The 24,143-nt window shown below is 34.3% G+C and overlaps 2 protein-coding genes across 23 annotated transcripts in view; both read left to right on the top strand.

The window, feature by feature from the left end:
* The window catches only part of LOC129793040 (casein kinase I), a 40,875-nt gene extending 37,676 nt beyond the window's left edge, over positions 1 to 3,199 (top strand). For all 18 annotated transcript variants that reach the window (XM_055832713.1, XM_055832731.1, XM_055832650.1 and 15 more), the window contains one exon: positions 15 to 3,199. In XM_055832713.1, the coding sequence (XP_055688688.1) occupies positions 15 to 66 (52 nt within the window). In that variant the 3' untranslated portion in view covers positions 67 to 3,199. The remainder of the gene's footprint in view (positions 1 to 14) is intronic.
* A 9,403-nt stretch (positions 3,200 to 12,602) lies between these two features.
* The window catches only part of LOC129792975 (uncharacterized), a 62,594-nt gene continuing 51,053 nt past the window's right edge, over positions 12,603 to 24,143 (top strand). For all 5 annotated transcript variants that reach the window (XR_008750868.1, XR_008750869.1, XR_008750866.1 and 2 more), the window contains exons 1-4: positions 12,603 to 13,122; positions 15,345 to 16,029; positions 16,896 to 17,148; positions 21,917 to 22,030. Coding sequence is in view for 1 of the 5 variants with exons in the window: in XM_055832481.1 (XP_055688456.1) it covers positions 15,533 to 16,029; positions 16,896 to 17,148; positions 21,917 to 22,030 (864 nt within the window). In the remaining 4 variants the exon portion in view is untranslated. The remainder of the gene's footprint in view (positions 13,123 to 15,344; positions 16,030 to 16,895; positions 17,149 to 21,916; positions 22,031 to 24,143) is intronic.

The following is a 24,143-nucleotide window of genomic DNA, read 5'->3' as shown; positions in this document are numbered from 1 at the left end:
ACTTGCATTCACAGGTGTTGCTGTTTCTTTAAACGAAAGAAGAAGAAATCATCCCGTCAAAAATGACTAGAAGCAGTGCAATGCAGTCCAGAGAGGGAGGCAGTCACATTGCTTCGTGCCACTTCACACTCAAATTCACGGGATAGTGTTTTAAATCCGAGTCAAGATTTCGTTCAGGCGACTTCGCAGCATACACTCCGTTATCCATCCGCGTCCGTGTTGACGCCAACACCAACAAACACTCCGACACTTCCTTTGTAACAACAGTGCATGGATCGTTTGAGATTGCAAGGAAGTCAATGCTAAAAAGAAGATGAAAAAAAACATGTAAGACAAACACACAAACATATATTTGATAATGAAGAGAAAAACATCAAAAGAATTCTTTAGAAACAAAAAAAACTAAGGCAAGTTTCCAGCACAAATAGTGCAATAGATAGATAGAAATTGGGATTTGCAAACTCAATCATCTGCATTTGATAAGAAGCGTTGAAAGGAAATTGATAATCAATCGATGAATTTATACCTCTTGATTTGTTTTTTTTTTAGCCAATTCATTATTATCCTTAATTACACGTGTCCAAGTGATTCCAACACAAAGATGAAGAAAACAAAAAAAAATGATAAATGGCATTTTCTTTCAGCAGGAAATTTTGTGTTTTTAGTAATTTATGTTTTTGTTGTATGTTCCAGTGAATATAATTTAGTTGGGTATTCGTTTTTCTTTTATTTTTTAATTTTATTTAGATAGAATGTTAAATTGACGAATATTCAGGCAAATTATCGCTTTAAAAAAGAAGAAAAAGCTCTATCCTGATCATTATTTTCCTTTATTTGTTTCCTTTACTTCCAGAAAATTAAGATTCTTTTAAAAGAATTTTTAAAAGAAGCAACTTTATAAATTTTTCTTCTTAAATAAATTCTTTACTTCTCTCTGTTGGACGTGATAATGTTATTTAAAAAAAAAACTTATTTCTAGCTTTTTTTTTCTAATCACAAAATCATCGATTTAGTTGAGTGTTTCGAAGCAGTGCGAAAGTAAAAATTATCTCAAAGACTAATGTAGTCGCAATTAAAAGCGATGGACGAAGAATTTATAAGTAGGACGAATGTAAAAAAAAATAACAATCTCTTTACAAGAATCAAAGAAAAATTAAATAAAACGAAAAAAAGCAGACTCGCGAGAGAAGAAAATTGATGAAGGATGAACAAAGTGAGTAAACGTGAATGTGTTAAAAAAAGAACTTTAATTGTAATAATTCTTAGGAAATATTGTATGTAATTAATGATAAAGGATGTATTTTAATTTTTTTTCGCGTTTTGAAAAACCCATAATACAATTATTATAACATAAAAAATGAAGAACATGTTACTATATACACATAAGCATATTATGCAAGAAAAAAAACTATATTTTTAACAGAAAGGAAAATGATGATGAAAAAAACACGAAATGCAACACTAAAAAAAACTTTAAAAAGTAAAAAAAAAGTCAGTCGAAATGTGAGAATTGAAATGATGAAAAATTTACAATAACATGAAAGTGACATAGAATTATTTATTCATTACATATTTCTGCAAGATTAAAGTGCATAGAAATTACACAAAGAGTGTTTGGTTGGTTTAGAGGGTGTTCCCAATTGAAATGCAAGAAAAATTGAATTGGATGCTTTTTTGTTGATTTTCTTTGGTTGGTAAGTAGATTTTTTCATTTATTTTTTATTGACTTTACTGAATAATTTTTCTTTTATGTTCCGTGAAAGTTTTTCAGAGCTTGAACTAATATTTGCAATCAATTTTGACTTTTAGGAAATTCATCAATAAGTGGAAAAATAAGAAATTCAATAACTTAATTTTAGGAAGAGTTTCTTTTAATTAAAAAAAATATGTAGGTATCTACTTTATTTTTTTTAATTGAAAAAATAGCGAAGAAATATTTGAAAAGCAGAAAGTTTTTCCAAAAAACTTTTGCAAACTTTTAATTAATTAAATATTGAAGCACCTTGAGACATTATTTGTTGAATAAAAAACATCACGTTAAGAAATTTCTTTTCCTGATTTGAATTGAACTTTACCCTTGAGAATCCTTATTAAGTTTTACATTATAAAATGTCATTTCCAGGAAAGTTTGAAAAGTAATTTTATTCTTATCAAATTATTTCGAGTTTTGGTCTGCGTATGAGCCAATTAACGCGAAAGAGTTAAGAGAATATTAGCCTCTTGAAAAACTCCAAAACTCGTAAGACCGAAACTCTTTTACTCTGGCTTTTAACTGATTTTAAAAACATGGCCAAAATGAAAAATATTCATAAAAAAATGTTTCAAAAACTCCTTGCAAAGAATCTCCGATGAAACATGAGCGCAAATGTTTATATTGCAAATTTTGAGGGCGAAAAATTTGTTTTCTAGCTAAATATTTAAAAGTAAAAATTTTTTTTGATGGTTCGTTTATTAAAATATATTTTAAAACTTTAAAATATTTTAACAAATTAATTTACATTTCTGTTTTAAAAGATTTTTTCTTATGAATTAAATTCAATTTTAAAAAGTATTGTGATGAAATTTCTCATAGATGAAGAAACAAACTCATCAGTTGCTCAAAATTTTCTACAAAGCTTCTATAAGTGAATTTTGCTCTGAAATGAAAATGAAGCAGCTTTCAGAAATAAATTAAGATTCTATGCTCAAAATTTCATAGAAATTCTTTACAAAAGATGCAGAATTATTCGAGAAATTGTTTTTTTTTTTCAAGAAATTGAGAGAAAGCAACGAATTGTTGAGTTAAATTTATTTCTCAAAATCCAATTCAATTTGCACACACTGGGGCACCCTCTTAAATTAAAAAAAAAAACAACAACTGAAGAAAAACATAAAATGTGTATCATATGTATATATTTTTAACCAATCGACTTTAGATTGTTTGAGAAAACAAATCATTTTTTTTTAATGAGAAAACCAAATTTATTTTTTTCGTCGAAAGGTTAGCCAATATGGAGAATAAATGAATGAGGAGGAGGACAGACAAAAAAAGATAAAAAAAAGTCTTAGGTGAATTATTTTGCATTCAGGAAATGATGTGTATGTGATTTGAAAGGTTGATAGTGTTATTTAGATATGAAACAAATTTATATATTTGAATTTTATTCAATCCAAATCCCACACATTCCGCCATCCTTAATATTTATAAAAAGAAAACAAATCGAAAAGAAATTTAAGCATTAAGCCACGTGCTAAAAGGAGCTTCTTGTTTCTCATATAACTAACTTTTGCTGCCATTTTCTCTTTTATTTCTTTTTGCTCCTGTAAATGTTGATTCTTTCTATGCATTTTCCTACCCAAGAAACGAAAGAAAAAGGATTAGATTGTGAGATAATTTCCTTAAAAAATTTATTAAGAGGAAACTCTTTAATAGTGAAGAGAAAATTCTGAAAGGGATTGCAAGTAAAACAATATTATCCATTATGTAGGCGAGTGGCGTATAAAATAGGACACTCATTCGTAATGAATGACAACAGCGGAAAATGTATGCGCGAGGCACAAAAGGGAAAACGAAGGAAAATTCATTTAATCAATTTGAAAGGACATTCACCAGAGTTAAGCGTCATAAAAAATATGATTAATTATTTAATTGAATGCGGAAACTAAGTAATTAATTAATGTCCACTGAGTAGAGCGGAAAATTACGATGTCTAAGGAAGGAAAATGTTGAGAATTTGCAAAGCTTTCAAATGGATTATTGTGCAAAGCTGAGAGAAACTTATTCCCGCCAAAATGATTTTTTTTTAAAAATCTTTCAACTGATTTTTGGTAGGAATTGTTAATGAAAAAAAATCATTTCAGGAGCATAAAAAATATTACCTTGCTTATGCTTTTAACCAATATTCTTGATCATTTTTTTTAGCATGGCTTTCTGACTTCAGACCTTGCATTTTTTGACGGAAAGGGATAAAATTAAATTATATTAAAGAAATACTTCCAAAGCTTAAAAATATAATTAAAGAGAGAAAAAAAGAGAGTAACAATTCGCTTGTTTGTTCTGTAAATATTTATATACAAAATTTAAATTAAAAAAAAATGGGAATTTCGTGCAGAAGGCAAAAAAATGAACAAAATACGATGGGATAGAAAAATTTCGACACACATCATAACTTTAACTAAAAACAGCATTGAAGTGAAAATTGACAATTTACTGTAAAAAAAAAGAATTCTTCAATAAAGAAAGAAGATACTGTGGAATACTATAAATAAATAAAAAAGTAAATATAAGTTTTGTGATATTAGAAAATGAATATCATAAAAAAAGGAAGAAAAACTTTGAAAAACATGGGATTGATCTCTCATCTTCTTATCATGAAAAGAAGGATTTAAACAAGAAAATAAGAACATTCAGTTCTAATTTCAACACACAAAAAAATAAAAAAAAAAACAACATATTGCATTTTCCATAAATGAGAACAAAACAATGATAAATTAAATTGTAAAATTTTCATAATTTTTGCTAACTTTTATAAGTTATTGTAAAATAAAAAAAATACAAAATAAAAATCAGTTAGCCAGAGTTGTGCCAATTAATCGCCTGCACCTATTTTTTTCTCTAGCGTCGTTCCTTATTATATGTTTTTTTTTCGTTAATGCAATGTGGAGGCAAAAGAGTCAAGTTGAGAGAGAGAAAAAAAACAATCAATTTATTTAGACACAAGAAATTAAAACTAAAAGAAAAAAGAAAAATCTCAATTGGTTAAAATTTCAAACAATGAGATGGAAAAAGATAAATGTAGGATTTAATATTTTTATTAAATTGAGAATCAAAAGACTCAATTGAATTAATTTAATGTGTATAAAATTTAAATTTACGTTTTACAGAATGAGAGAGAAAAAACTATATTTTAGTGAAGAAACAAAAAGAAAAAAAAACTACAACACCTTATTTATTAAAGATTAAAATGCGAAACAGTATAGAAGAGAAGGAGGTAAAAAACAACTATGATGGTACACGAGAAATCGTGAAACAATTGACTTTAAATATCACTAATAGAATTCTTTATATTAAAAAAACAAAAAGAAGTGGATAACAGAAAATTAAGAAGAAGAAAAAATATGAAGAAAAAGGTGAGAATACTTGACCAATAAGTCTCTTTTTTGTATAATGATAAGAAAGATAAGAAAATGCTAAAACAGAAAAGTGTATATTATGGTCCCGTTATTGATTAAATGTATTCATTGTAAACTTAAATAAATGAAATTTATTTGCAAATTCTTCACGTTCTTATGAGATCGTTGGTGAGAAGGTAAAAAATAGTTTCTTGACTATTTTTTAAGCTTCCTTTTTTTATTTATCTCTAGAAGTCTTTAACCTTTTATCGTATTCTTGAGTGAATCCTTCAAGATTTTGGTATCTGCATAAGGTAATTTAATTTGATAACTATGTGCGAGAGTAGTACATCTCATTATTCTTAGATGTGGACCTCTACTGTACTGCAATACGAGAACGCAAAGACGAAGAGAGTAAAGGAAAGCATTGGGTACTACAATAGGAGGCTCCTGGACCTCCTCCTTTGGCTCCTGAACCCTAGATTTTTTCGCATATTGCATTTGTTGATAGATGCGGTTCTTTGTGGCCTTTAAGGAAACCCCCATCATCTTCTGTGATACTTAGGCGTTTTCTGGAAGAGCATGAGAAAAGCACTTAACTGATTTTTAAAGTTTTTGAGATCAGTTCATACGCGTGAGCTCTTTTATTAACGAGATTATATACCGACATACCCCGCTTAATCAAGTCTTGGTTAAACCCTTCTCACCCATTAATTTTAATGCGTAAGAAGAGTTGTAACGTATAAAAAAGGGTCTAGTATAAATTTGGACAATTTTCATGAGGAAAATTAAGAAAAACATAAAATTTTTCCAAACAAAAATTAAATTTGCTCGCTAGCGAAGGCGGTAGAGCATGAGAATTTATGTTAGACGAGGTAAATTGTCGCTTCGCTCCAATTTACCTCGCCCCGCTTCGCGGGGATTTGTTGCGCTTCGCGCAAATTTCAGAGAGAAAATAAATTATGATGCTTTAAAGGCAGATTTGGGCCACTTATCGATCCCAAAAGAAAAAATTTGCAAAGAGAAGAAATCATTTTCATACAACATTTCGGGCGCGAAATTCAAAAATTTGCAAAAAATGCATGACTTTTATATGGGGGCTACCTGAAGGGGGGCTTTGGGGGGAAAATGAATACGGCCACTCGAAAGCGCCTGATATAAGGAGTCTCTGTACCAAATTTCATCGCGATTGGTCAAACGGTGTAGATTTGTATAGCTGTACAGACACGAAATCCTTTCTTTATTATATAGATAGATGGAGAGCTCTCATCAAACCCAAAAAAAAAAAATTTGCAAAGAGAAGAAATCATTTTCATACAACATTTCAGGCGCCAAATTCAAAAATTCGCAAAAAATACATGACTTTTATATGGGGGCTACCTGAAGGGGGGCTTTGGGGGGGAAATGAATACGGCCATTCGAAAGCGCCTGATATAAGGAGTCTCTGTACCAAATTTCATCACGATCGGTCAAACGGTGTAGATTTGTATAGCTGTACAGACACGAAATCCTTTCTTTATTATATAGAAGAAGAAGAAGAAGAGAAGAAGATGGAGAGCTCTCATCAAACCCAAAAGAAAAAAATTTGCAAAGAGAAGAAATCATTTTCATACAACATTTCAGGCGCCAAATTCAAAAATTCGCAAAAACTGCATGAATTTTATATGGGGGCTACCTGAAGGGGGGCTTTGGGGGGAAAATGAATACGGCCACTCGAAAGCGCCTGATATAAGGAGTCTCTGTACCAAATTTCATCACGATCGGTCAAACGGTGTAGATTTGTATAGCTGTACAGACACGAAATCCTTTCTTTATTATATAGAAGATCAAACCGCTTGTTGGGCGCCAAAAAAGTGAACGAGTCTGACACAAAATTCGCTCTCTTCTCTCACTTATTTCATAAACTTTGGTGGCAACCGCACAGGGTGCCACAGAATTTAACCTTGATTAAGCGGGGTATGACTGTAATTGGAATAAAAACAAATTAACAGCGTTTGGTAAGAAAAAGTAAAAATGCACAATAGTGTGTAAAGTTTACAATATCATGTAAACTTGATTTAAACTAATCTATTTAATAACTTTTTATCAGATCAATAAAAAAATATATTTATCTTGCTTTCCAAGTTTGTGTCTTACGTGATTCTTCAAAAAATCAAGAATTTTCTCGAAAAACATACACCAGTCTCTGTATATCCAGAGCAGAATTATATATTTTTCAGTAACAAGAAGACATGATTTGTAGTAGAAGTATGTACCTAATGCAACCTCTACATTCTTTGTACAAATACAGGCTTTTTGTTGATTTTTCTCGACCACGGTGTAATTTTCTTTATCTTTGAAATTTTTCGCATAAGGCTTTAACAGATGAACAAGAAATTTCTCATGCTGCGAGTTTTAATTGTATCAAATCGTCCAATCCGAAGCGATCCGAAGTTAAAAAATAATGCTCGAGATGAACTTCGGATCGTTTCGGATTGTACGATATAGCACGAAAACCCGCCGACTCGCATCGAGCGAGAAATTTCTTGTTCATCTGTTGAAGCCCTTACTCAAAATTCGTCAATAAATTCGACGAGTAATTTTTTTGTTTTGAAAGTCCTGCATGTTAGAATTTATGCAGTGACTGGGTGCAATTCAATTTTTTATCTTCTGCATTCAGTTTTATTACTAAAATACAAATTATTTATTGTTCGATCTGACTTAACTATTTTTTTTGAATAACAAATCATAATTTTTGAATTTTTTGTTTTCTGTTTTTGCATGATGATGTTTGGTTAAATCCACCAATAGTTTTGTAATTTTCATCGTGAATTGCCGTATAACTTTTCAGTTTTTCTTATCAGTCTGTAATACTAATATGGTTGTCATGTGTGGACTGATTTTATTTCGCAAAAACGAGAAGACTTATCAAGATTTCTTTTATATAATTCTGAAAATTATTTAATATGCTTTTTTCTTTTTATACACAAATATACAGAAAATATATAACATATTATGTATACACCTATGCACGTTATGTTATATATTCTCAGTATATTTGTCTCCTATTCACCCCATTTGACGGTACATGTCGTACATGTACTTTACCTTTAAAGCCTTATTAAATGTACGAATTAAGCACATTTCACTCAAGAGTGTGGACTACGTGGAAAATGTGTGCGCATCACAATAGAAAAGCTTTTCCGTAAGCAAGTACAAAAACCAGGAAAATCATAAAGCCCCTCGTTGGGTTTTCAGCAGACGATAAAATGAGAAATGTGGCGCGAAATAAATTCTCCTCAACTCCGCAAATTCACACAATTTGTTGCAAAGAGTGTGATTTCCAAGTCAAACAATTTTGCAAAAGTTTCGCAAAAAGGAGACGCGAGGAAAAAAAAATGGCAATTCTTTAGCATTCAATCTGGTGCGCCGAGTGTGAGGAAATGTGTGATGTTTTGGTCGTGCGTGTTGGAACAGTGCCGAGTGAAAGGCAAAATATCTAAAGTGAAATTTGGATTGAATTGAAATTTAAATCATTTCAAGGATTTTCTATTTCTATGCAGAATTTTCTATTCTTACCCCCGACCACGGAGAGTGAGAGAGTCGTGGTGAGAAGAATTTAGAGACGAATTTGGATGAACTTTTGGATATTCAACAGATGGCCCCAGCCAATTCCCTTCGCGTGTAATTTCATTGCCATCACTCCAACTGATGGCTGATGGATACAAAATTATTAAAAATTCTCCACATGTGATGGTCAGTATATTGATCCGAATGATTCATTCCCATTTGAGAATTCAGAAAAGATTAATGAACGATTGATGAACTTTTCATCCAATTTCAGTGGGAAATTTCTAATTAAAAATTTCACGGGCTCTTCTCGCGCTTTTTTTGAATCTCACGGGGCGCCGTACGCGGTTTTATCGCATGGAGTTTATTTTGAGAAGAAGGAAAAGAAGTGGATGGCAGAGAACAAAACAAACGGCAATTTGTCTGTTAGTGGCTGTTTTTTTTTCACTCCCGGCAGCAATAACAAAATTCTTTCGTCTCTGGAAAATGCTTAGACTGCATTTAGAACAACAAATTTGTTTTTTTTTTCTTTTTTAATTCAATGACATTAATATTGAAATGTGCAAGAGGAAGTCTCACATGAGAGCACGATTTAATGCAATGCTGCACCAAAACTAAATGCCTGGCAGAATGAGCTCTCTGTGAGATAGATATAAATTAGAATTAATTGCACGAAATATTTTGTTTAAAAGGGAAAAGAACTAAGGAAAACATATTTATGAGCTTTACTTTTACTTAGGATAAATAAATAAATAACTTTTAAAACTTAGATTGCTTTTAATCAAGATTTAATTATTCAGGAGCAGTAATTCTGTGATTATTTATTATTTATTTAATTCAATTTATTTCATTATTTTTTTTTCATTTATAATTTCCATTTCTTTTATTTAAAATTTGAAGGTGTGAATGGCGTACTTTTTTCATTTATAATTTATAAAAATTATACTGTATTTTTTTGATCTTCATTTTTTTTCATTTCAAATTTCACTATTTCAAGAAGAAAATATAATATAAAAAAATACGTAAATTTAAATTCATATTATTTGTCTCTTGGATTATTTTATTGGGTATATAACTTTGAAAATATTTTTTAATTTTCTAATAAGCAAAATTATTGAAAATATTTAAACAATTTGACACCTCCGGAGATTATGAACCATACTCCTGTGTTAATACACAGGAATATGGTTCATAATCTTCCGGTGCGTCGATTTTTTTAAATTAACTTATGGAAAAAACTCAAGAAGATTAAAATAAAGGGATTTTTTTAGTGGAATGTTTTTGTGCTTTACTGGCCGTGTAAGATTTTAAGAAAACCAAGTTCAATAAACTTGGTGGCGTATGTGAGATTATTAAATTTCTAACAACACATTTTTATATTTTTTTTGTATTTTTGTCTCAATTAATTAGGGGGTTTTAATCATTTGTGGATTGATTGGAGTTGAATTCAATTGGACTACAGTATTCTAATACATAAATCCATCACAGTTTTTTTTCTTTAGTAAAAACTTTAGAGGAAGCTCCCAAGTTACCTGCTTCAAGATTGTTTCGATTAATTGCTAAAACAATAAGGAATCGCCAGGAAATGACAAGATGTGGTTTTTCCCTCTAGTCTATGCGTTTATTCTTCTTCTCTTCACCTTCACGGGCCTCTTGGGGTTTTCTCGCAGACGAGTTGATCTCTGATGCTCTTTGTTGCGGCTGTACGTCTCTGGTGGTTGCACAGGATGATTCAAATCCCTCGTATCTTCTTCAGACGGCGATGAGCGTCTTCCAGGTTCTTCTCGTGGTGCTTCTTCTCGACGGGGGGTTTTGTGTCACCCCGGAGATCAGTGTGCAGAGTTTGAGCTTCTCTGACACGCGCGGGAATTGGGCGTCCCGGCGATGATATGCACTGGGCTTTGGACTTGCCCAAATGGAGAGCACGTACGGGAGTTTAACGTCCCGACAGGAATGAGCACTGGGATTGAACTTCCCAGGTCGTGTGGTGCTTCGGTGTGCTAGTGCTGGTGCTTCTTGTCCAGCCAAACGGTGGTGAATTGCACCTTTGGGATGAGGAACGCTCAACGGGCACAGAGCTTCATGTTAGCAGAGCTTTATGTTAAGGATGTAAAAACTTATTAAACCTAACAAAATCCTCGAAACTCTATTCAATAGTTGTTCGTAATTTCAATAAAAAAGTAGATTTTGTTTAGAATGTCCAACGTCTGAATTTTAAACTTGTTGGAAATTATTAATTTAATTTTTTTCGAAGTCGATGTACTCCGTCATTTTCTTCTTACTGAGAAGTAACAAGAGAAGAACGGAGTACATTATTCTCGATAAGACCGAATTATCTAACTAATTTAAACCAAAATTAATAAATTGATATTATGAGTTAACCCTTCCGATTCCATCCCTCTATGGCGTTGTTTGTTCGATGGCGTTGTTCGTGGACATACCAAAGTGCCATTGCTTTTACATTAAATACCCTTATTATAGTTAGATTACTCAGGAAATGTAGGAGTTATTAGTCAACTTTTTCCGAATCGGAGTCAACGCTGTAGATGTATTGAAGAATATTTTAAAATCCTGGTTTTTCATCGGTTGTAAGATTAGGAAACAGTATCTTCCTCCTGCATTGATACAGGAACCATTTCTTAGATTTCATCAATGCCTCCTTATCTAATGTCTTATGTAATACAGCCCCTGGAGAATATTTACATCGCATCAGTGACGCCTGGCCTGTAAGTGAAAGTGATCATAGAAACTTTGTCTAGAGCGTTCCTTGCTACTCCTCAATTCCTCGTATCCGGATAACGTGAAAATCTATAGGTTATTTTAAAAGACGGATTTTCGGTCTTGTTCTCGGCTAATTAACTTTTATTTCCGGCCAACATTTCGGACTATTTTAGTCCTTCCTCAGGGCCTACAACAATATAAAAGAACACATAAGACTCAAAAAGATCTACATGACATTATTTTTCATACAGTCAATGGACAAAATTAACCACGTCACGAATCGATCAAAAATCACTACATCTACAACACAATTTTCTTTATCTCCTCTCATTGGTGGCCAATCTGTACTGCGCGCGCATCTCCTTCTTACACCCCATCAATCCGTCTTTTAAAATATCCTATTCATCACCCACGGTCGTCCCTTTGCAAATTGAAATCTATAGGTACAGTTTTTCCCGACGTTTGCATCAATGGTGGTGTATGTACTATATTTATTTTCGCGCTTCTTCTGCATTTTTGATATTATTTAGCCGTAAATTTCTTTATTGAATTAAAAAAAAATTTATAATGTGTTTTATAGATAATTTTCTAAGAAAATTTTCAATAAATCTGATTATTTATCATTTCAAAATACAAATTTTAATTATAAATAATTTTATTTCTTTTCAATAATTTATTTCGCACAACCAGTATAAAAATTCTTATTTTTAGTTACCTACGTCACAAACATATAAAACAGTTTATTGCAAACCCATCTAGTGGTTAATTTAAAATAAATAAGCCACACTTTTCAAAAAATTATGCTACAATTAGGTGAACAGAATATATAATTTTCTGACGAAGAAGTTGCGTAAGAAAAATTCCAGAATTCATTATCAAACATTTTATTTTACTATTTTCAATTACAAATTTATAACAGAACTACAGAAAAAACCCACTACTGACACAGAAAATTTGATTTATGAATTATTTAGGTTTTTTTTTTCAGAGATTCTGTTTCTAGAGGGATTTTCGTTGAATTTTCCGTGATTTTGCATGCGGGAAAATTGATGAGGCAGCCGAGAGTGAGAGAGGATGTTGTTGTGGTTTTATTGTGACAAGGAGGGAGTGTCACGGGGGCTAAGACCCAGCAAGTTGCATGGGAGTTGTGTTTCTAATTGAATTAAAATAGATACACGAAGAAGTCGAATGTTTTGGGTTTTGAGCACGAGCGCAAAATGTTCTCGCGGGACGCGCAATTTCAAGCGGGCACCGTGCGGCAGTCAATCGGTGTCCGACCATCGGAGTAGATTTAAGTTGTTCACGCATTTGCGAAGAAATCAAACGAAAAAAAAAATCCAACAAACGAACTTTTAGCGATAAGAACTGCACCATTCTTTGATTAGAAATAAAACGAACAATTGCTTAAGTGACTCCCCCTCTGTGGCTTTTAATTGTGATTCATCTGTGGACTATTTTTTTGCACTGATTTTTGCGCAAATAAGACGGCTTTTTATTGATTTCTTTGCTTTTTTTATTGCTCTCAAAACACAATTCGAACGAAAACTTTTTTTTTACCCATTTTCCGTGGGTGGTGAAAATTTTTGCACATAAACATCGATTTTATAAATCCAGAGAGTGCCGATACATTCTATGTAGTCATAAAAGTCTGGCACAAGTGGAACACAGCATAGAAGTTTACACACAAAACGACACAGTTGAGAACGAAAACTCAGCTGTTTGGCTAAAGGATTAAATCTTTTTTTTTGTGTATTTTATGCGGTGAGTTTGAAGAATAAAAAATAATCTCTGTGTACCAGGCCCCTCCATCTACAGCACAACATCGCTCCTCGCATATAATAATTACGTACGCAGTGTTATTTATTTTTAAAATATGAGATAATGCCTATTGACAAATTTCCTGCCAAGTGAAAAAGACAAAATCTCGTGGGAAAAGCTCTTCCACGCCAAGGTTCTCTCAGCTTGGTACAATATATATTTATTTCCGTGTGATTCAGTGGAAAGTGCAAGCTAAAATCGTGTTCCAAAAATACCCCACAACGAAGCTTTTTTTGTGTGACTGCGAAAGAGTCTCACAGTTGCAATAATTCATGTCGAATTTGATTGAAATGATCATAAGTAGGGAGAACAAGTCAACGGGGTCATATTCATTCTGTACAATTTGAATTTATCACCACTCAATGGGTGTTTTCCCTCTAACTTTGATAGTTTTTTATACAATCCAACGCACTGCATGTGATTCATAATGTGGATGCTGAAGTGATGGACCGTCAGAAGAGTTACGAACTTTTTTTGGTGCGCCCAATCGAACACTTCTGAGCACACACATCATCTTCATTTGCATACAGAGTTGAAGAAAATCAGAGAGATTTTAATATTTTTATTTTATTCTGAAGAAGATACATATAAGAAATAAAGCTGTTAGACCTCATAGAAGAGCTTCAATCTTTGTAAACGAAGAGATTCGACTTGAATTAAACGAAAATAGCATTGTTAACCCTATGAGGTCCACGTGAAATATAGAGATATTAAAATTTTTGATTTCACGAAATCACGATATCTGTTCTATGGATGCTCTCTGGAGAACATTTCTCAGTCAAAACGTCTTATTTGATCTCATTAACGTAAATTTAATGCATGATGAACTTGGAAAACAATTAAATTCATTAAAATTCAGGAAAATATAATTGGTCCTATTCTGCGACCAAGAAAGCCCTTAAATCGTTAAAATTTCTGAAGAAATTCTTGAAATTTCAAGGATTTCCTGATCGCTATATAGGATTGAAGGTTTCTTGTTTGGGTCAAAGTATGACTCAAAGAACGTCAAAGGGTTAATGCTGAGATATTTTCGGATATGGAAGATACTGAACATGCTATATCATATCGAGGGTTGGAAAATACACTATACTAAGTCGAGTTAGTATAGTATATTTTTAACGCATTTTTCGATAGCTTTTGATGTCCTTCATCTTCCCTCAAAAGGACAAATTCGAATATTTGTTCCCTACAAAGTTACAGCGAAAACTGTAAAAAATTTTACATAAGAAGCAATGTAAATCTCAAACTTCAAATCGCTCTCCTGAAAATCAACAAAAATGAGTTAGTATAGTATATTTTCCAACCCTCGATATGTAAAGAAGCTTAATCATTGTGGAGGCTGTCGTAAAATAAGTATGTGGACAGAAAATAAAAGTTTGTAAGTCAAGAACATATTGTAGGTAATTAAATTTCTAATGAAATCTTGAGAAAGTAAATATTTTTAAAAATATTAATTTTCATATCATAGGTATGATATAATAATTCTTTAAAAAAATAATAATATCAAGATATTAAATTCAAGTTCAGAATACTCAAAAATTTACGTTAAATATTTGCACAAATAATTTGATATTTCCGTTCTTCTGTCTGTCCGGTCATCCGGTCTGTTCTTAAGTATATATTTACTTCATATTTATCTCGTTTATTCTCAACTCTAACGTAACAAAACACAATACAAGCCCGCGGAGAATTAAGAGGCATTGTGCAAAGTAGGTGGTATAGGTCCGATTTCCTTGTCTTACGGCGCGCGGTGCCTAATGTAATTCCCACGACCAGCAGCGATGACGAATTTGGCCAGAGTTTGGGTCTCTGTTGTTGGTGGTTTGGCTGTGAATGAAATGAAATGACGAAAGTTAGGTGTGGGCGCGTGTTTGGTCGATCACATGGCCAAGTTCAATACTTTGATCTGCGATGTGGAGATTTTTGTGTTTGAAAATCCCGCGCGCGCAGTACATCTCAATCAATAAATCAAAGCCCAATTGCCATTTAATAGCAATTCCAGTACACAGAGGCAAATTATCATTGTTTGCATATTTGATTTATGAGCCAATGGGCGCCCAAAAAGTCTTCCTCTCAAGGAAATATCTTTTAGGGAGAGGCAGCCGCGCCATAATTGAGTAAATATTGGTAATGCTTTTTCACGGGAATATTCTTTTTCGTTTCAGTTGGATAAATCGATTATTGCGCGAGAAATCAGCGAATTGAGCAGTCGCATTTGGGAAAGATTGACTCAATTCGCGACAAGGAGCCATACGACGAGGTCTGTGACTCAATAACACTCTGGGTTGGACACGAAGAGCTCGTGGTGATTTTCTGTGAGACACAGAGGAGGTTTTCAACCAAAGAAAAAAATATGGCAGAAATCAAGCAGAAAATCCCCAGCAGCAAATCCAATGAATCCATCAATGTTGAAATTTCTGGTTCAGCAGAACGGCAAAAGTGCTCACGTGAACAGTGTGATGAAAAACTCAGTGAAGAGTGCCAAGTGTTGAATGAGGTGTCAGTGGTGAAGAAGCCACCCGTTCCGATTAAGCGGAAGAAGACAATTGTAGTTGTGGAGAAGAGTTTTGCAGAAGTTGACTCTGAGGGGTCGAATGCCAAAGTTGCCGGCACGACAAATAAGAGACTCAAAATGGACGATAAAGTCGTCACCGCGAAACCCCCGCTACCACCGAAGCCAGCAGCATCAGTGAAAATTGCACCAAAGACAGACAAGGTGAAGAGGAAGGCCGAGGAGAATAGGGCCACCCTTGTGCAGAAACTCAATGCCTATGCCGAGCAGCTGCGCCTTGAAGTCACCGAACTGAAGGCCTCCCTCATCACCGAAAGAAATGCCGTGAGAGCTTTAAGGTACATATCCTACACATATTTTTCCCTTGTGCTTTTTAAGCTTTTTTATTGGAGAAAAATTCAGAAAATTTGTTGTTTTAGTACCTAATAAATTCTTATTTTGAAGATTTTTAATTTAAGCTAATTGTTTACGATTCGTTATGATTTAAAGCTCTTTTTTCAAGCTTTCGGCATAATTTTAAGATTATGCCGAAAAAAAGGATAAAAATTGCCAAAAGGACGTTTCTTCATTTCCTTTGTGTCCGTTCGAAGAAGCCGTCAAATATTAACCCAAAAGGCAAGAACCGTGAAGCATTTATGCTTAATTTTTAAAAAGTTATTTTTATTCTGTGTGCATTTAAAGAGACAAACAGCACAAGTGTAACGTCATTGTTTGAATTTTTGGATAAATATTTTCAAGCCTTTCCCAGATGATCCAAAAAGAAAATAGGAATTTTCTTTAGGAATCTCCTATTTTAATTTTTATAACATTAGCTATGTCCTTATGACGTTTAATGAGGAATTTTCCCAATTTTCCCATGTAACTCTGACTAAACTCCTCTTTTATCTCAAAATAAATAAAGATATGCCAAGGAATTTTGGAATTTTTCATCTACTTTTTTTCAAATTGCCTAAAAAAGTTAATTCTCAGGCAAAACTCTTGAAATTTTGAACAAAAAGTTCTGAAACTCTTACTTTAACAAAACCCAAAAAACTTTTACGAAAATAAAAAGCTTTTAATGCTATTTTTATGCGCTAAAAATCAACGACAAAATGGAAAATTCTGGGTTATTCAAAAACGTTAAGAATAGTCGTTTAATTTTTAAAATTAATAAAAATCTTAAAATTTATTTTCTAAATTTTTCCTCCCTTTTTCTTCAACACAGAGCACAAATAGAGGCAAACACTAGAAAAGCCAAAGTTGAAACAAAGAAGCACCAAGAAGCTCAACTTAGAAAGGTCTCAGCAGCACCACTCCAGGGATCAACTTCCGCCAAGAAAATAAGCAGCCAGAAGAGAGATGAACCCGCAACGGCTTCAATTGGCATTGAGTGCTCCCTCCTGCTGGACACAGGAAAACTCAGTCAGGAAATTTCCATTTTGCGGGATGCTAACAAGTGTCTGGAGGAAAAATTTCAGGTAATTACTTTTCTTTCTTGTTGGATGGTGTCTCCTTTAATGCCATAACTTTGCTGCCACATTAACAGAGTCATTTATTCCACTGTGAGTTACACAAATGGGCATAAGTTGAGGTACCTACGCTATATACGTGATAGAGAATGTCAAATATAGCAACAACAAAAAACTAACCAGGGACAATTAATTTGAGGGTGAGACACGCAATAGTTTGTCCTTTTTTTCGTGAGGGTGTTTTTAATTAATTGGAATTGCGGAATGTGTGCGTTCTAGCGGACCATATGGGAATTTTTGTGACACACTTCATGAACAAATACGACTAATCCCACGACAAGCCCAATGGCGAGCATGTAGAAGGCGGTTTGAATGTGGGAGAACTTAAGGGGTATGGGATCATTGGGGCTCTTTTGGTAGCGTTTACCCTTAATTTTCTGCTTTGCAATCATTTTTTCCTCCCAATGCTCCACCAATCCCACCTCCTGTGCCCTCCTCATTATTGTATTTATCCTACTCAAGTAGGGCGACCCATACTTTACGATGTACACCGTAAAGAATGGAACGGGGCACTCTCTCATGAGGTAGTAGGGAATCCTGTAGTGGACTATGTGTGCCTTCCTCTGCAAAATATACTTCAGGAATCCATATTTATGGGCATAGGCAACATCTGTATTTGTTGCTGCCAGTGATTTATGAAATTCCTCGAATGTTACACGTCTCACTCTCTGCACGAGATTCTGGTGGGCGGTATAATTGAAGTTCCTTCTCAGGAGGGTGGCGTATTTGGGGATGGCTAAAATTGTGTAGTTTGACTCCTCGAGTTCGGCTAGATTATTGATTTGGGTATATTGCAATCTCAACATGAGACTGCTTGTTAAATGTGCTAGGTATGCATTTGTAATGATGATACAGTAGAAGATCCAAAATGCAATTACTATGCGAGCGTGTAAATTTCGGGAAATCCTCGGAATGGTTTGATTTAGATGACTTCGTAGAAAGACCATGAAGGATAAATTTTTGTCTTCAGGATATCCTTGTCTGCAAAGAAGGAAAGTGTTTATTAAATAACTCTGAATGAGAAGGAGTTTATTCATTTCCAACGCTCCGTGATGTCATTGACAATGCTAACAAATAAGCACTTTTTTCTTGTTTTATAAGATTCAAGTCGATATAGACTATTGGAAAATTATAAAATAGAAATAGAAAAAGATGCTGATTTTCAAAGGGCTGAAAATCGAGTAATTTTTCCCAAGTTGAATGCAAAAAGTCGACTACAAAGGAATTAAATGGACGAATCAAAAAAATATGCCTTGAAAGTTTAATCCTTTAGCTGTATACTGGCGAAGAAATCATCTAAAAATATTAACTAGAAGTATTCTTAAAAAATCATTTCCATTTTGGGTCAGGGTATGACCCAAAAAACGCGAAAGGGTTAACATTTTGTCCATGATGAGGCCCTTGACTTCATTAGCTCAAAATTTTAAGATCTTTAAAAAGGATGTCATGCACAATACAAGGGCGAAGTACCTAATTGAAGGAAACGCAGAAAACAATTTTAACCCACCCAGTCTTGTAGGGAATCAAAAAAGGATAAAGAATCGCCAAAAATATTCACCTTTTTCCACTGGGGTCACAGCGAAAAAAGACAATAAAGTTTTGTAAAAATTCAAAAAAAATTGGCCGCCATTCGCCATTTTGTTCATTTCAATGCATGAATCATATGTTTCAATGCTTCGTCATGAGCTTGTCGATGACAGTTTGATATTTCATTTATTTTTTTTTGGGTGAAAATAAAAAAAAATTGCGTATTTTTTAGTTTAATTATCGTGGTAAATGTGTTTTACGTGTTGTTCAAGAGTGATTTTTATATTTGAATACCTAAAGGATGAATTCCATCACAGCTTGTGACCGTCTCAGCGAGCACATCATTGGTCGTGGAAAAGGTCTTGGGAAAGGTGATGCCAAGAAACATCGTAAGGTTTTGCGTGACATCATCCAGGGAATCACAAAACCAGCAATCCATCGTCTTGTCCGTCGTGGTGGTGTGAAAAGCAAAGGATTCCAGCGCAGAGGATCTCTCAATTCGTGAAAAAGTCATCTTCAAGACGATCCACGACCATTGTTTTTGGATTGCTTTGTTTTGTAACGAGAGATGTGCTCGCTGAGACGGTCACAAGCTGTGCGGGAATTCATCCTTCAGGTATTCAGATATAAAAATCACTCTCAATCAACACGTAAAACACATTTACCACGATAATTAAACTAAAAAAAACGCAATTTTTTTATTTTCTCCCAAAAAAAAAAAATAAATGAAATGTCAAACTCTCATCGACATGCTCATATTGATGAAGCATTGAAACATATGATTCATGCATTGAAATGAACAAAATGGCGAATGGCGGCCAATTTTTTTTGAATTTTTACAAAACTTTATTGTCTTTTTTCGCTGTGACCCCAGTGGAAAATGGTGAATATTTATGGCGATTCTTTATCCTTTTTTGATTCCCTACAAGACTGGGTGGGTTAAAATTGTTTTCTGCGTTTCCTTCAATTAGGTACTTCGCCCTTGTATTGTGCATGACATCCTTTGGGGCCCTATCAGTTTTTTTTTGGAGTTTGATGCTCATTTAAATAAAATGTTGAAATGAAAATTTAAATTTAAACCTTTTTAACCGGAAAAGCCTCAAAATTTCGGAAAGTAAAAGTTTTTAAACATCTGATAGAACGCCTTTAAGTAAAAGTGTTTTCTGAAAAAGAAAATGGGTAATTTAAATTATTTTACTTTACCTCCTTCTCACCCACTTGGTCCAACGGATTGATAAGAACATGAAGAAAAGAATGGTGGTAATTGACGTCCATACATTAACATCAAAAGAGCGAAAAATGTTGATAAAACGCGGCACGAGCCCCGCGCTGGGTACGAGAATGCACAAATCATCTCGCCCATAAATAAATGTGGCCTCAACCCTATCGCAAAAGTCGCTGTAAATCAAGAAACGATTGTTGAATGAGACATCGCTGGGTCCCGACGCGACATTCCACAGGGAGCCATTAGTTGAGCCATTCGTCAAGCTCCCATAGGGATCGGAGCTGGTGAAGAGGAGGAGATCAAGTGTGGCATTCATGCGTTCCGCCATGAGTGCCGTCATGTATCCATCTGCTCCAGACAGTTCACCCTCGGGGCTGATAATTGCTCTCACGTTGTCCAAGAAGAGGCTCACGTGCAGCGGCTTGAGGTTCATATTGATCACCCTGTCGGGGAAGAGGTAATCAATCCCGACGTTGTCATTACTGAGTGGCAGAAGAAAGTCTTCATCAAATGGGGAATATGACATGATCCTCATGCCGCTTCTCCAGTACATCAGCACGACATTGAGATGCTTCCTCTGCCAAAATACCCGGAAGAGATCACGAATCCACGAGCTAATATCCTTCTCTATGGGAGCTTCCATGACAACGAGGAAATAGTATTTGGATTTGCTGTGCATTCTCAACTTGACATGCCTAAAGGTGCTTTGAAGATCAATTGTTGTGTTGGGGATCAGTGTTACCACTAGAGATCTCACTCCTTCCTCGACATTGATCTGTGGGCTCGTTAATCTGCAATTAAGGGGAGGATTCTTGGTAGTAAATTGTCTTTGCAACAAATATTTTTCAATGTGCAGGAAAAGAGATCGTTTTGATGAATTTATTCAAATTATCTTTGTATGATCGATGTGATCTCATTCCAAATTGCCGTGATGTAGACAAAAGGTATCATTTGAATTTTTCCTCTTACTCAGCAATGATCGTTGGATGCGCATGAGTGCCAGACACAGCTTCGGTGCTGATGCCTCGCAGAAGCTGCGAATGCATCAAGTCTGTGTGAAAGTAAATGTAGACGTTGCGGGTGTAGAGTCCCCCCGTGATCGCCGTCAAGTGCGTGACGAGAACATGGTAATTATCCAAATGCTCTTCAACGATCCTACTTAGGGCATTGGTGTCCATGTCCAGGAAGACAGCACATGGTGGATTTGTGCAAAGGAGAAAGATCAATGCGAAAGAGAAAGTCATAAGCGAGCACTTCATCACCAAAGCGATCACTCTTCTTTCACTGGGAGCGGTTTTCTTGTTTGATGTCTCAAAAAATTTGCAAAAATCTTTGTTTGCTCTTTTTGATTTTTTTTGACTATCTTATGCTCTTTTTTCTTAAGTTTTCTTTTATCTCTTACGTTCCGCTGTCATTAACAATCACGCGGGAGTGGGAATGAGTGTGAGAGGTTTAGTTTTAAATAAGAAAAGAAATAAAAAGAACGTAACAACACTATGATGGTTTTGAGGAGAACAATGATCGCCTCCCTGCAATGCCACAAATTCATAAATCACAATTAAACTCTTGACATTGAAGGGTACAAACTCATGCCAACTCAATCTTGCGGAATATCATTAATAGAATAGAAGAGGAAGAAAAGATGGAAATATTGAAAGAAACAAAATAAGTTTAGAGGTGCCAAAGCTCCCCTATTCACTGAACTATTGACAATTTAAATGGTACAAAAATGCTCAGTGAGAGGTGATTCAATTCAATACGTCCAACCATTCAATTTGCTTAATTGCCTGTGGATTTTTTTCTTTCTTAAATAATAGGCGCGACAAATGATGAATCCCACCCATTGTGACCAAAACCACTCAATTTGATTACTTTATTTGAACACACGAGAGTCTTGCAATTAGTGCAAAGTGCGACTTTCCCAGAGTGATTGTGTTTCATTTGAATCTCCAATTTCCGTTGCAGATCACTTCTGAGGCCGAGAAACGGAAATCTGCCGATATGAGAGAACTGAAGGATTCGTACGAGCTACGATTGACTCAAATAACGAAATCAGCTAAAACCGAAATTCATCGTTTGGTAAGGAAATCCATATCCTTTTGCTCCTTTTCATGTTTTTTCCCCCTTCAGGCTGAATTCATTGAGTAATGATTCATGCAAAAAAAAAAGAAGAAAAATTCCACAATAATCGACTTCATGAATGAACATCACTACTTTTGGGCCTCCACTTTCCGGAGGTGGGGAAGAGGGGGGAATTTGCACTTAATGATCCACCCAGCATACAGAATATTATGATGAGCAATGCTCTCTCAGAATGTTCTCATAACGTGCAGTTGAGTGCGCGAGTTGTGTTGAGAATCGGGAAAGGGCGGGTGTGAGAGAATTTTTTTTTGAAAAGTTGAATTGATGCGCGAAAATGCGTGCAAAAGGAAGGAGAAATCCCGTGCAGAAGAATGGGAAAAAGGGGGTAAAAGGGAACGCAAAAAAAGTCTACTGAACGATATCATTCACGAAAAGAATGCTCCACCAACTCTGTGGAGTGAAATAATAATCCCCAGTGGGGGATAAGTGCCTGAGGCACGAGTCAGTGTTGGGAATAAATCAAAATTACGCCTTTTACTTGCTGAAGCAGACGATCGCTGGCCAGAGGAGCCTCCTGGCGATCTGCGCAAAGTGATCGCGTCTGCCTCTTCGTCGGAGTGCACCTTCACCAACGTGAATGGGTGGCATGTCCGGAGTTGATGGGATGACTATTAAGTTTCCGTTTCAATTACATAGTCTTTTGGGTGCGTGGTGGAAGAAGAATTCTCCTCAAATTACCGCTTTATGCATACCACAATTTTCATTCTGTCGTGCAATACACATCGCGAAATGGTTTTACAATGTTGCTCGCGATATTTTCATTTCTTTTTCAGTTCAGTCTTTTATATGTGGTACAACATTTTGTTGAAATTATTTTTTCAAATAAGATTCTGCTTTTTTGGGAAAATGTTTTTATTGCTGTTGTTATAGTTTTCAACATCAAAATTATTTCGTGGTAATTTGGGAAAGTCCTAAAAAGTTTAGTTTTTTTAAGAAATTTTTTTTTCATTTTCTTCTCTTTCCCATTTTTGTCAATTTTACTATAGGTTTAAGAAGCCCAGAAACAAACGCTAGAAAGCTGATTTTTTAAATAAATTTCAATGATCATTAAACAAATTTTAAATCTATAATCTGTTGAAGTTATGGTTGCTATCTTGAAAAAGAATGACTCATTCTTAAAGGAAAATTTCAGAAAATATCGAACAGCCTATCCATAATCAAATTAAGGCGGTGATTATAAAAAAATGATTTTTTTTTTTAAATTCCTAATGAAACTGAAAATGGATTTAAGAAGTGACTTACAAGTCGAAATGAATGAAGAGGGAAATTCTTATAAAGTTTGTTGTTAAAGGTTTCCGGTGTTCGTCAGAGGAAATTCCCACTCACCCAAGGAAAAGCAGCAATTTAAGCCAAAGCTTTCGAGCCTAGCGGCTCTTCTTCAGTGGCTGAAAGCACATATTTATTCAAAACATTGAACATGAGTTTTTTTTTTTACATAAATTACATGATTTTTTGAAACAATTTTCAGAACAATAAATCTTTAAGACAAGTCCTTCCCACTCACTTTTGCTAGTCGTATGTTCGGCATTTCCTTGCAAGTGTTTGACATTAATTTCCTAACGTTTGACATTTTTTATTTGTTTGAAAATCCCGTCTTTAAAGAATTTAACGTATTTTTAGTCTAAAAAATTCTTTTGATCTTTGAAGAAAAAAAAACTGAACTTCTTGAACTTTAAGGTGCTTTGAACAGCAAAAAGCCCTCTTTGACTACGTCCTTGGTATCAAGGATCTTACCACACTTTTGAAGTAAAATTAGCTAATTAATTTAGATTTTTAGTAATAAATTAGACGCAATATCTTAAGAAAACTATAGTAAAAGAGTTTACTAACTACTGTTATAAAGATCTTTCTTCAGGGCTTTAAAATTTGCAGAAAAAATATTAAATTAAATAGCAGAAAGTGACGTTGTTATCTTTCGAGAAACTGACGTGATGCTAAAGTAATAAGAAAATAATCTCACAATGCAAAATACAAGATAAGGGTCCACAAACCATTTCCATCAGTGCATTCGTGCATGATGCTATAGCTCATAATTCTCACATGATCTTCT

This window comes from Lutzomyia longipalpis, chromosome 1 (assembly GCF_024334085.1).
Source record: "Lutzomyia longipalpis isolate SR_M1_2022 chromosome 1, ASM2433408v1".
Lineage (NCBI taxonomy): Eukaryota > Metazoa > Arthropoda > Insecta > Diptera > Psychodidae > Lutzomyia > Lutzomyia longipalpis.
This window is presented reverse-complemented; position numbering and strand designations above follow the sequence as displayed.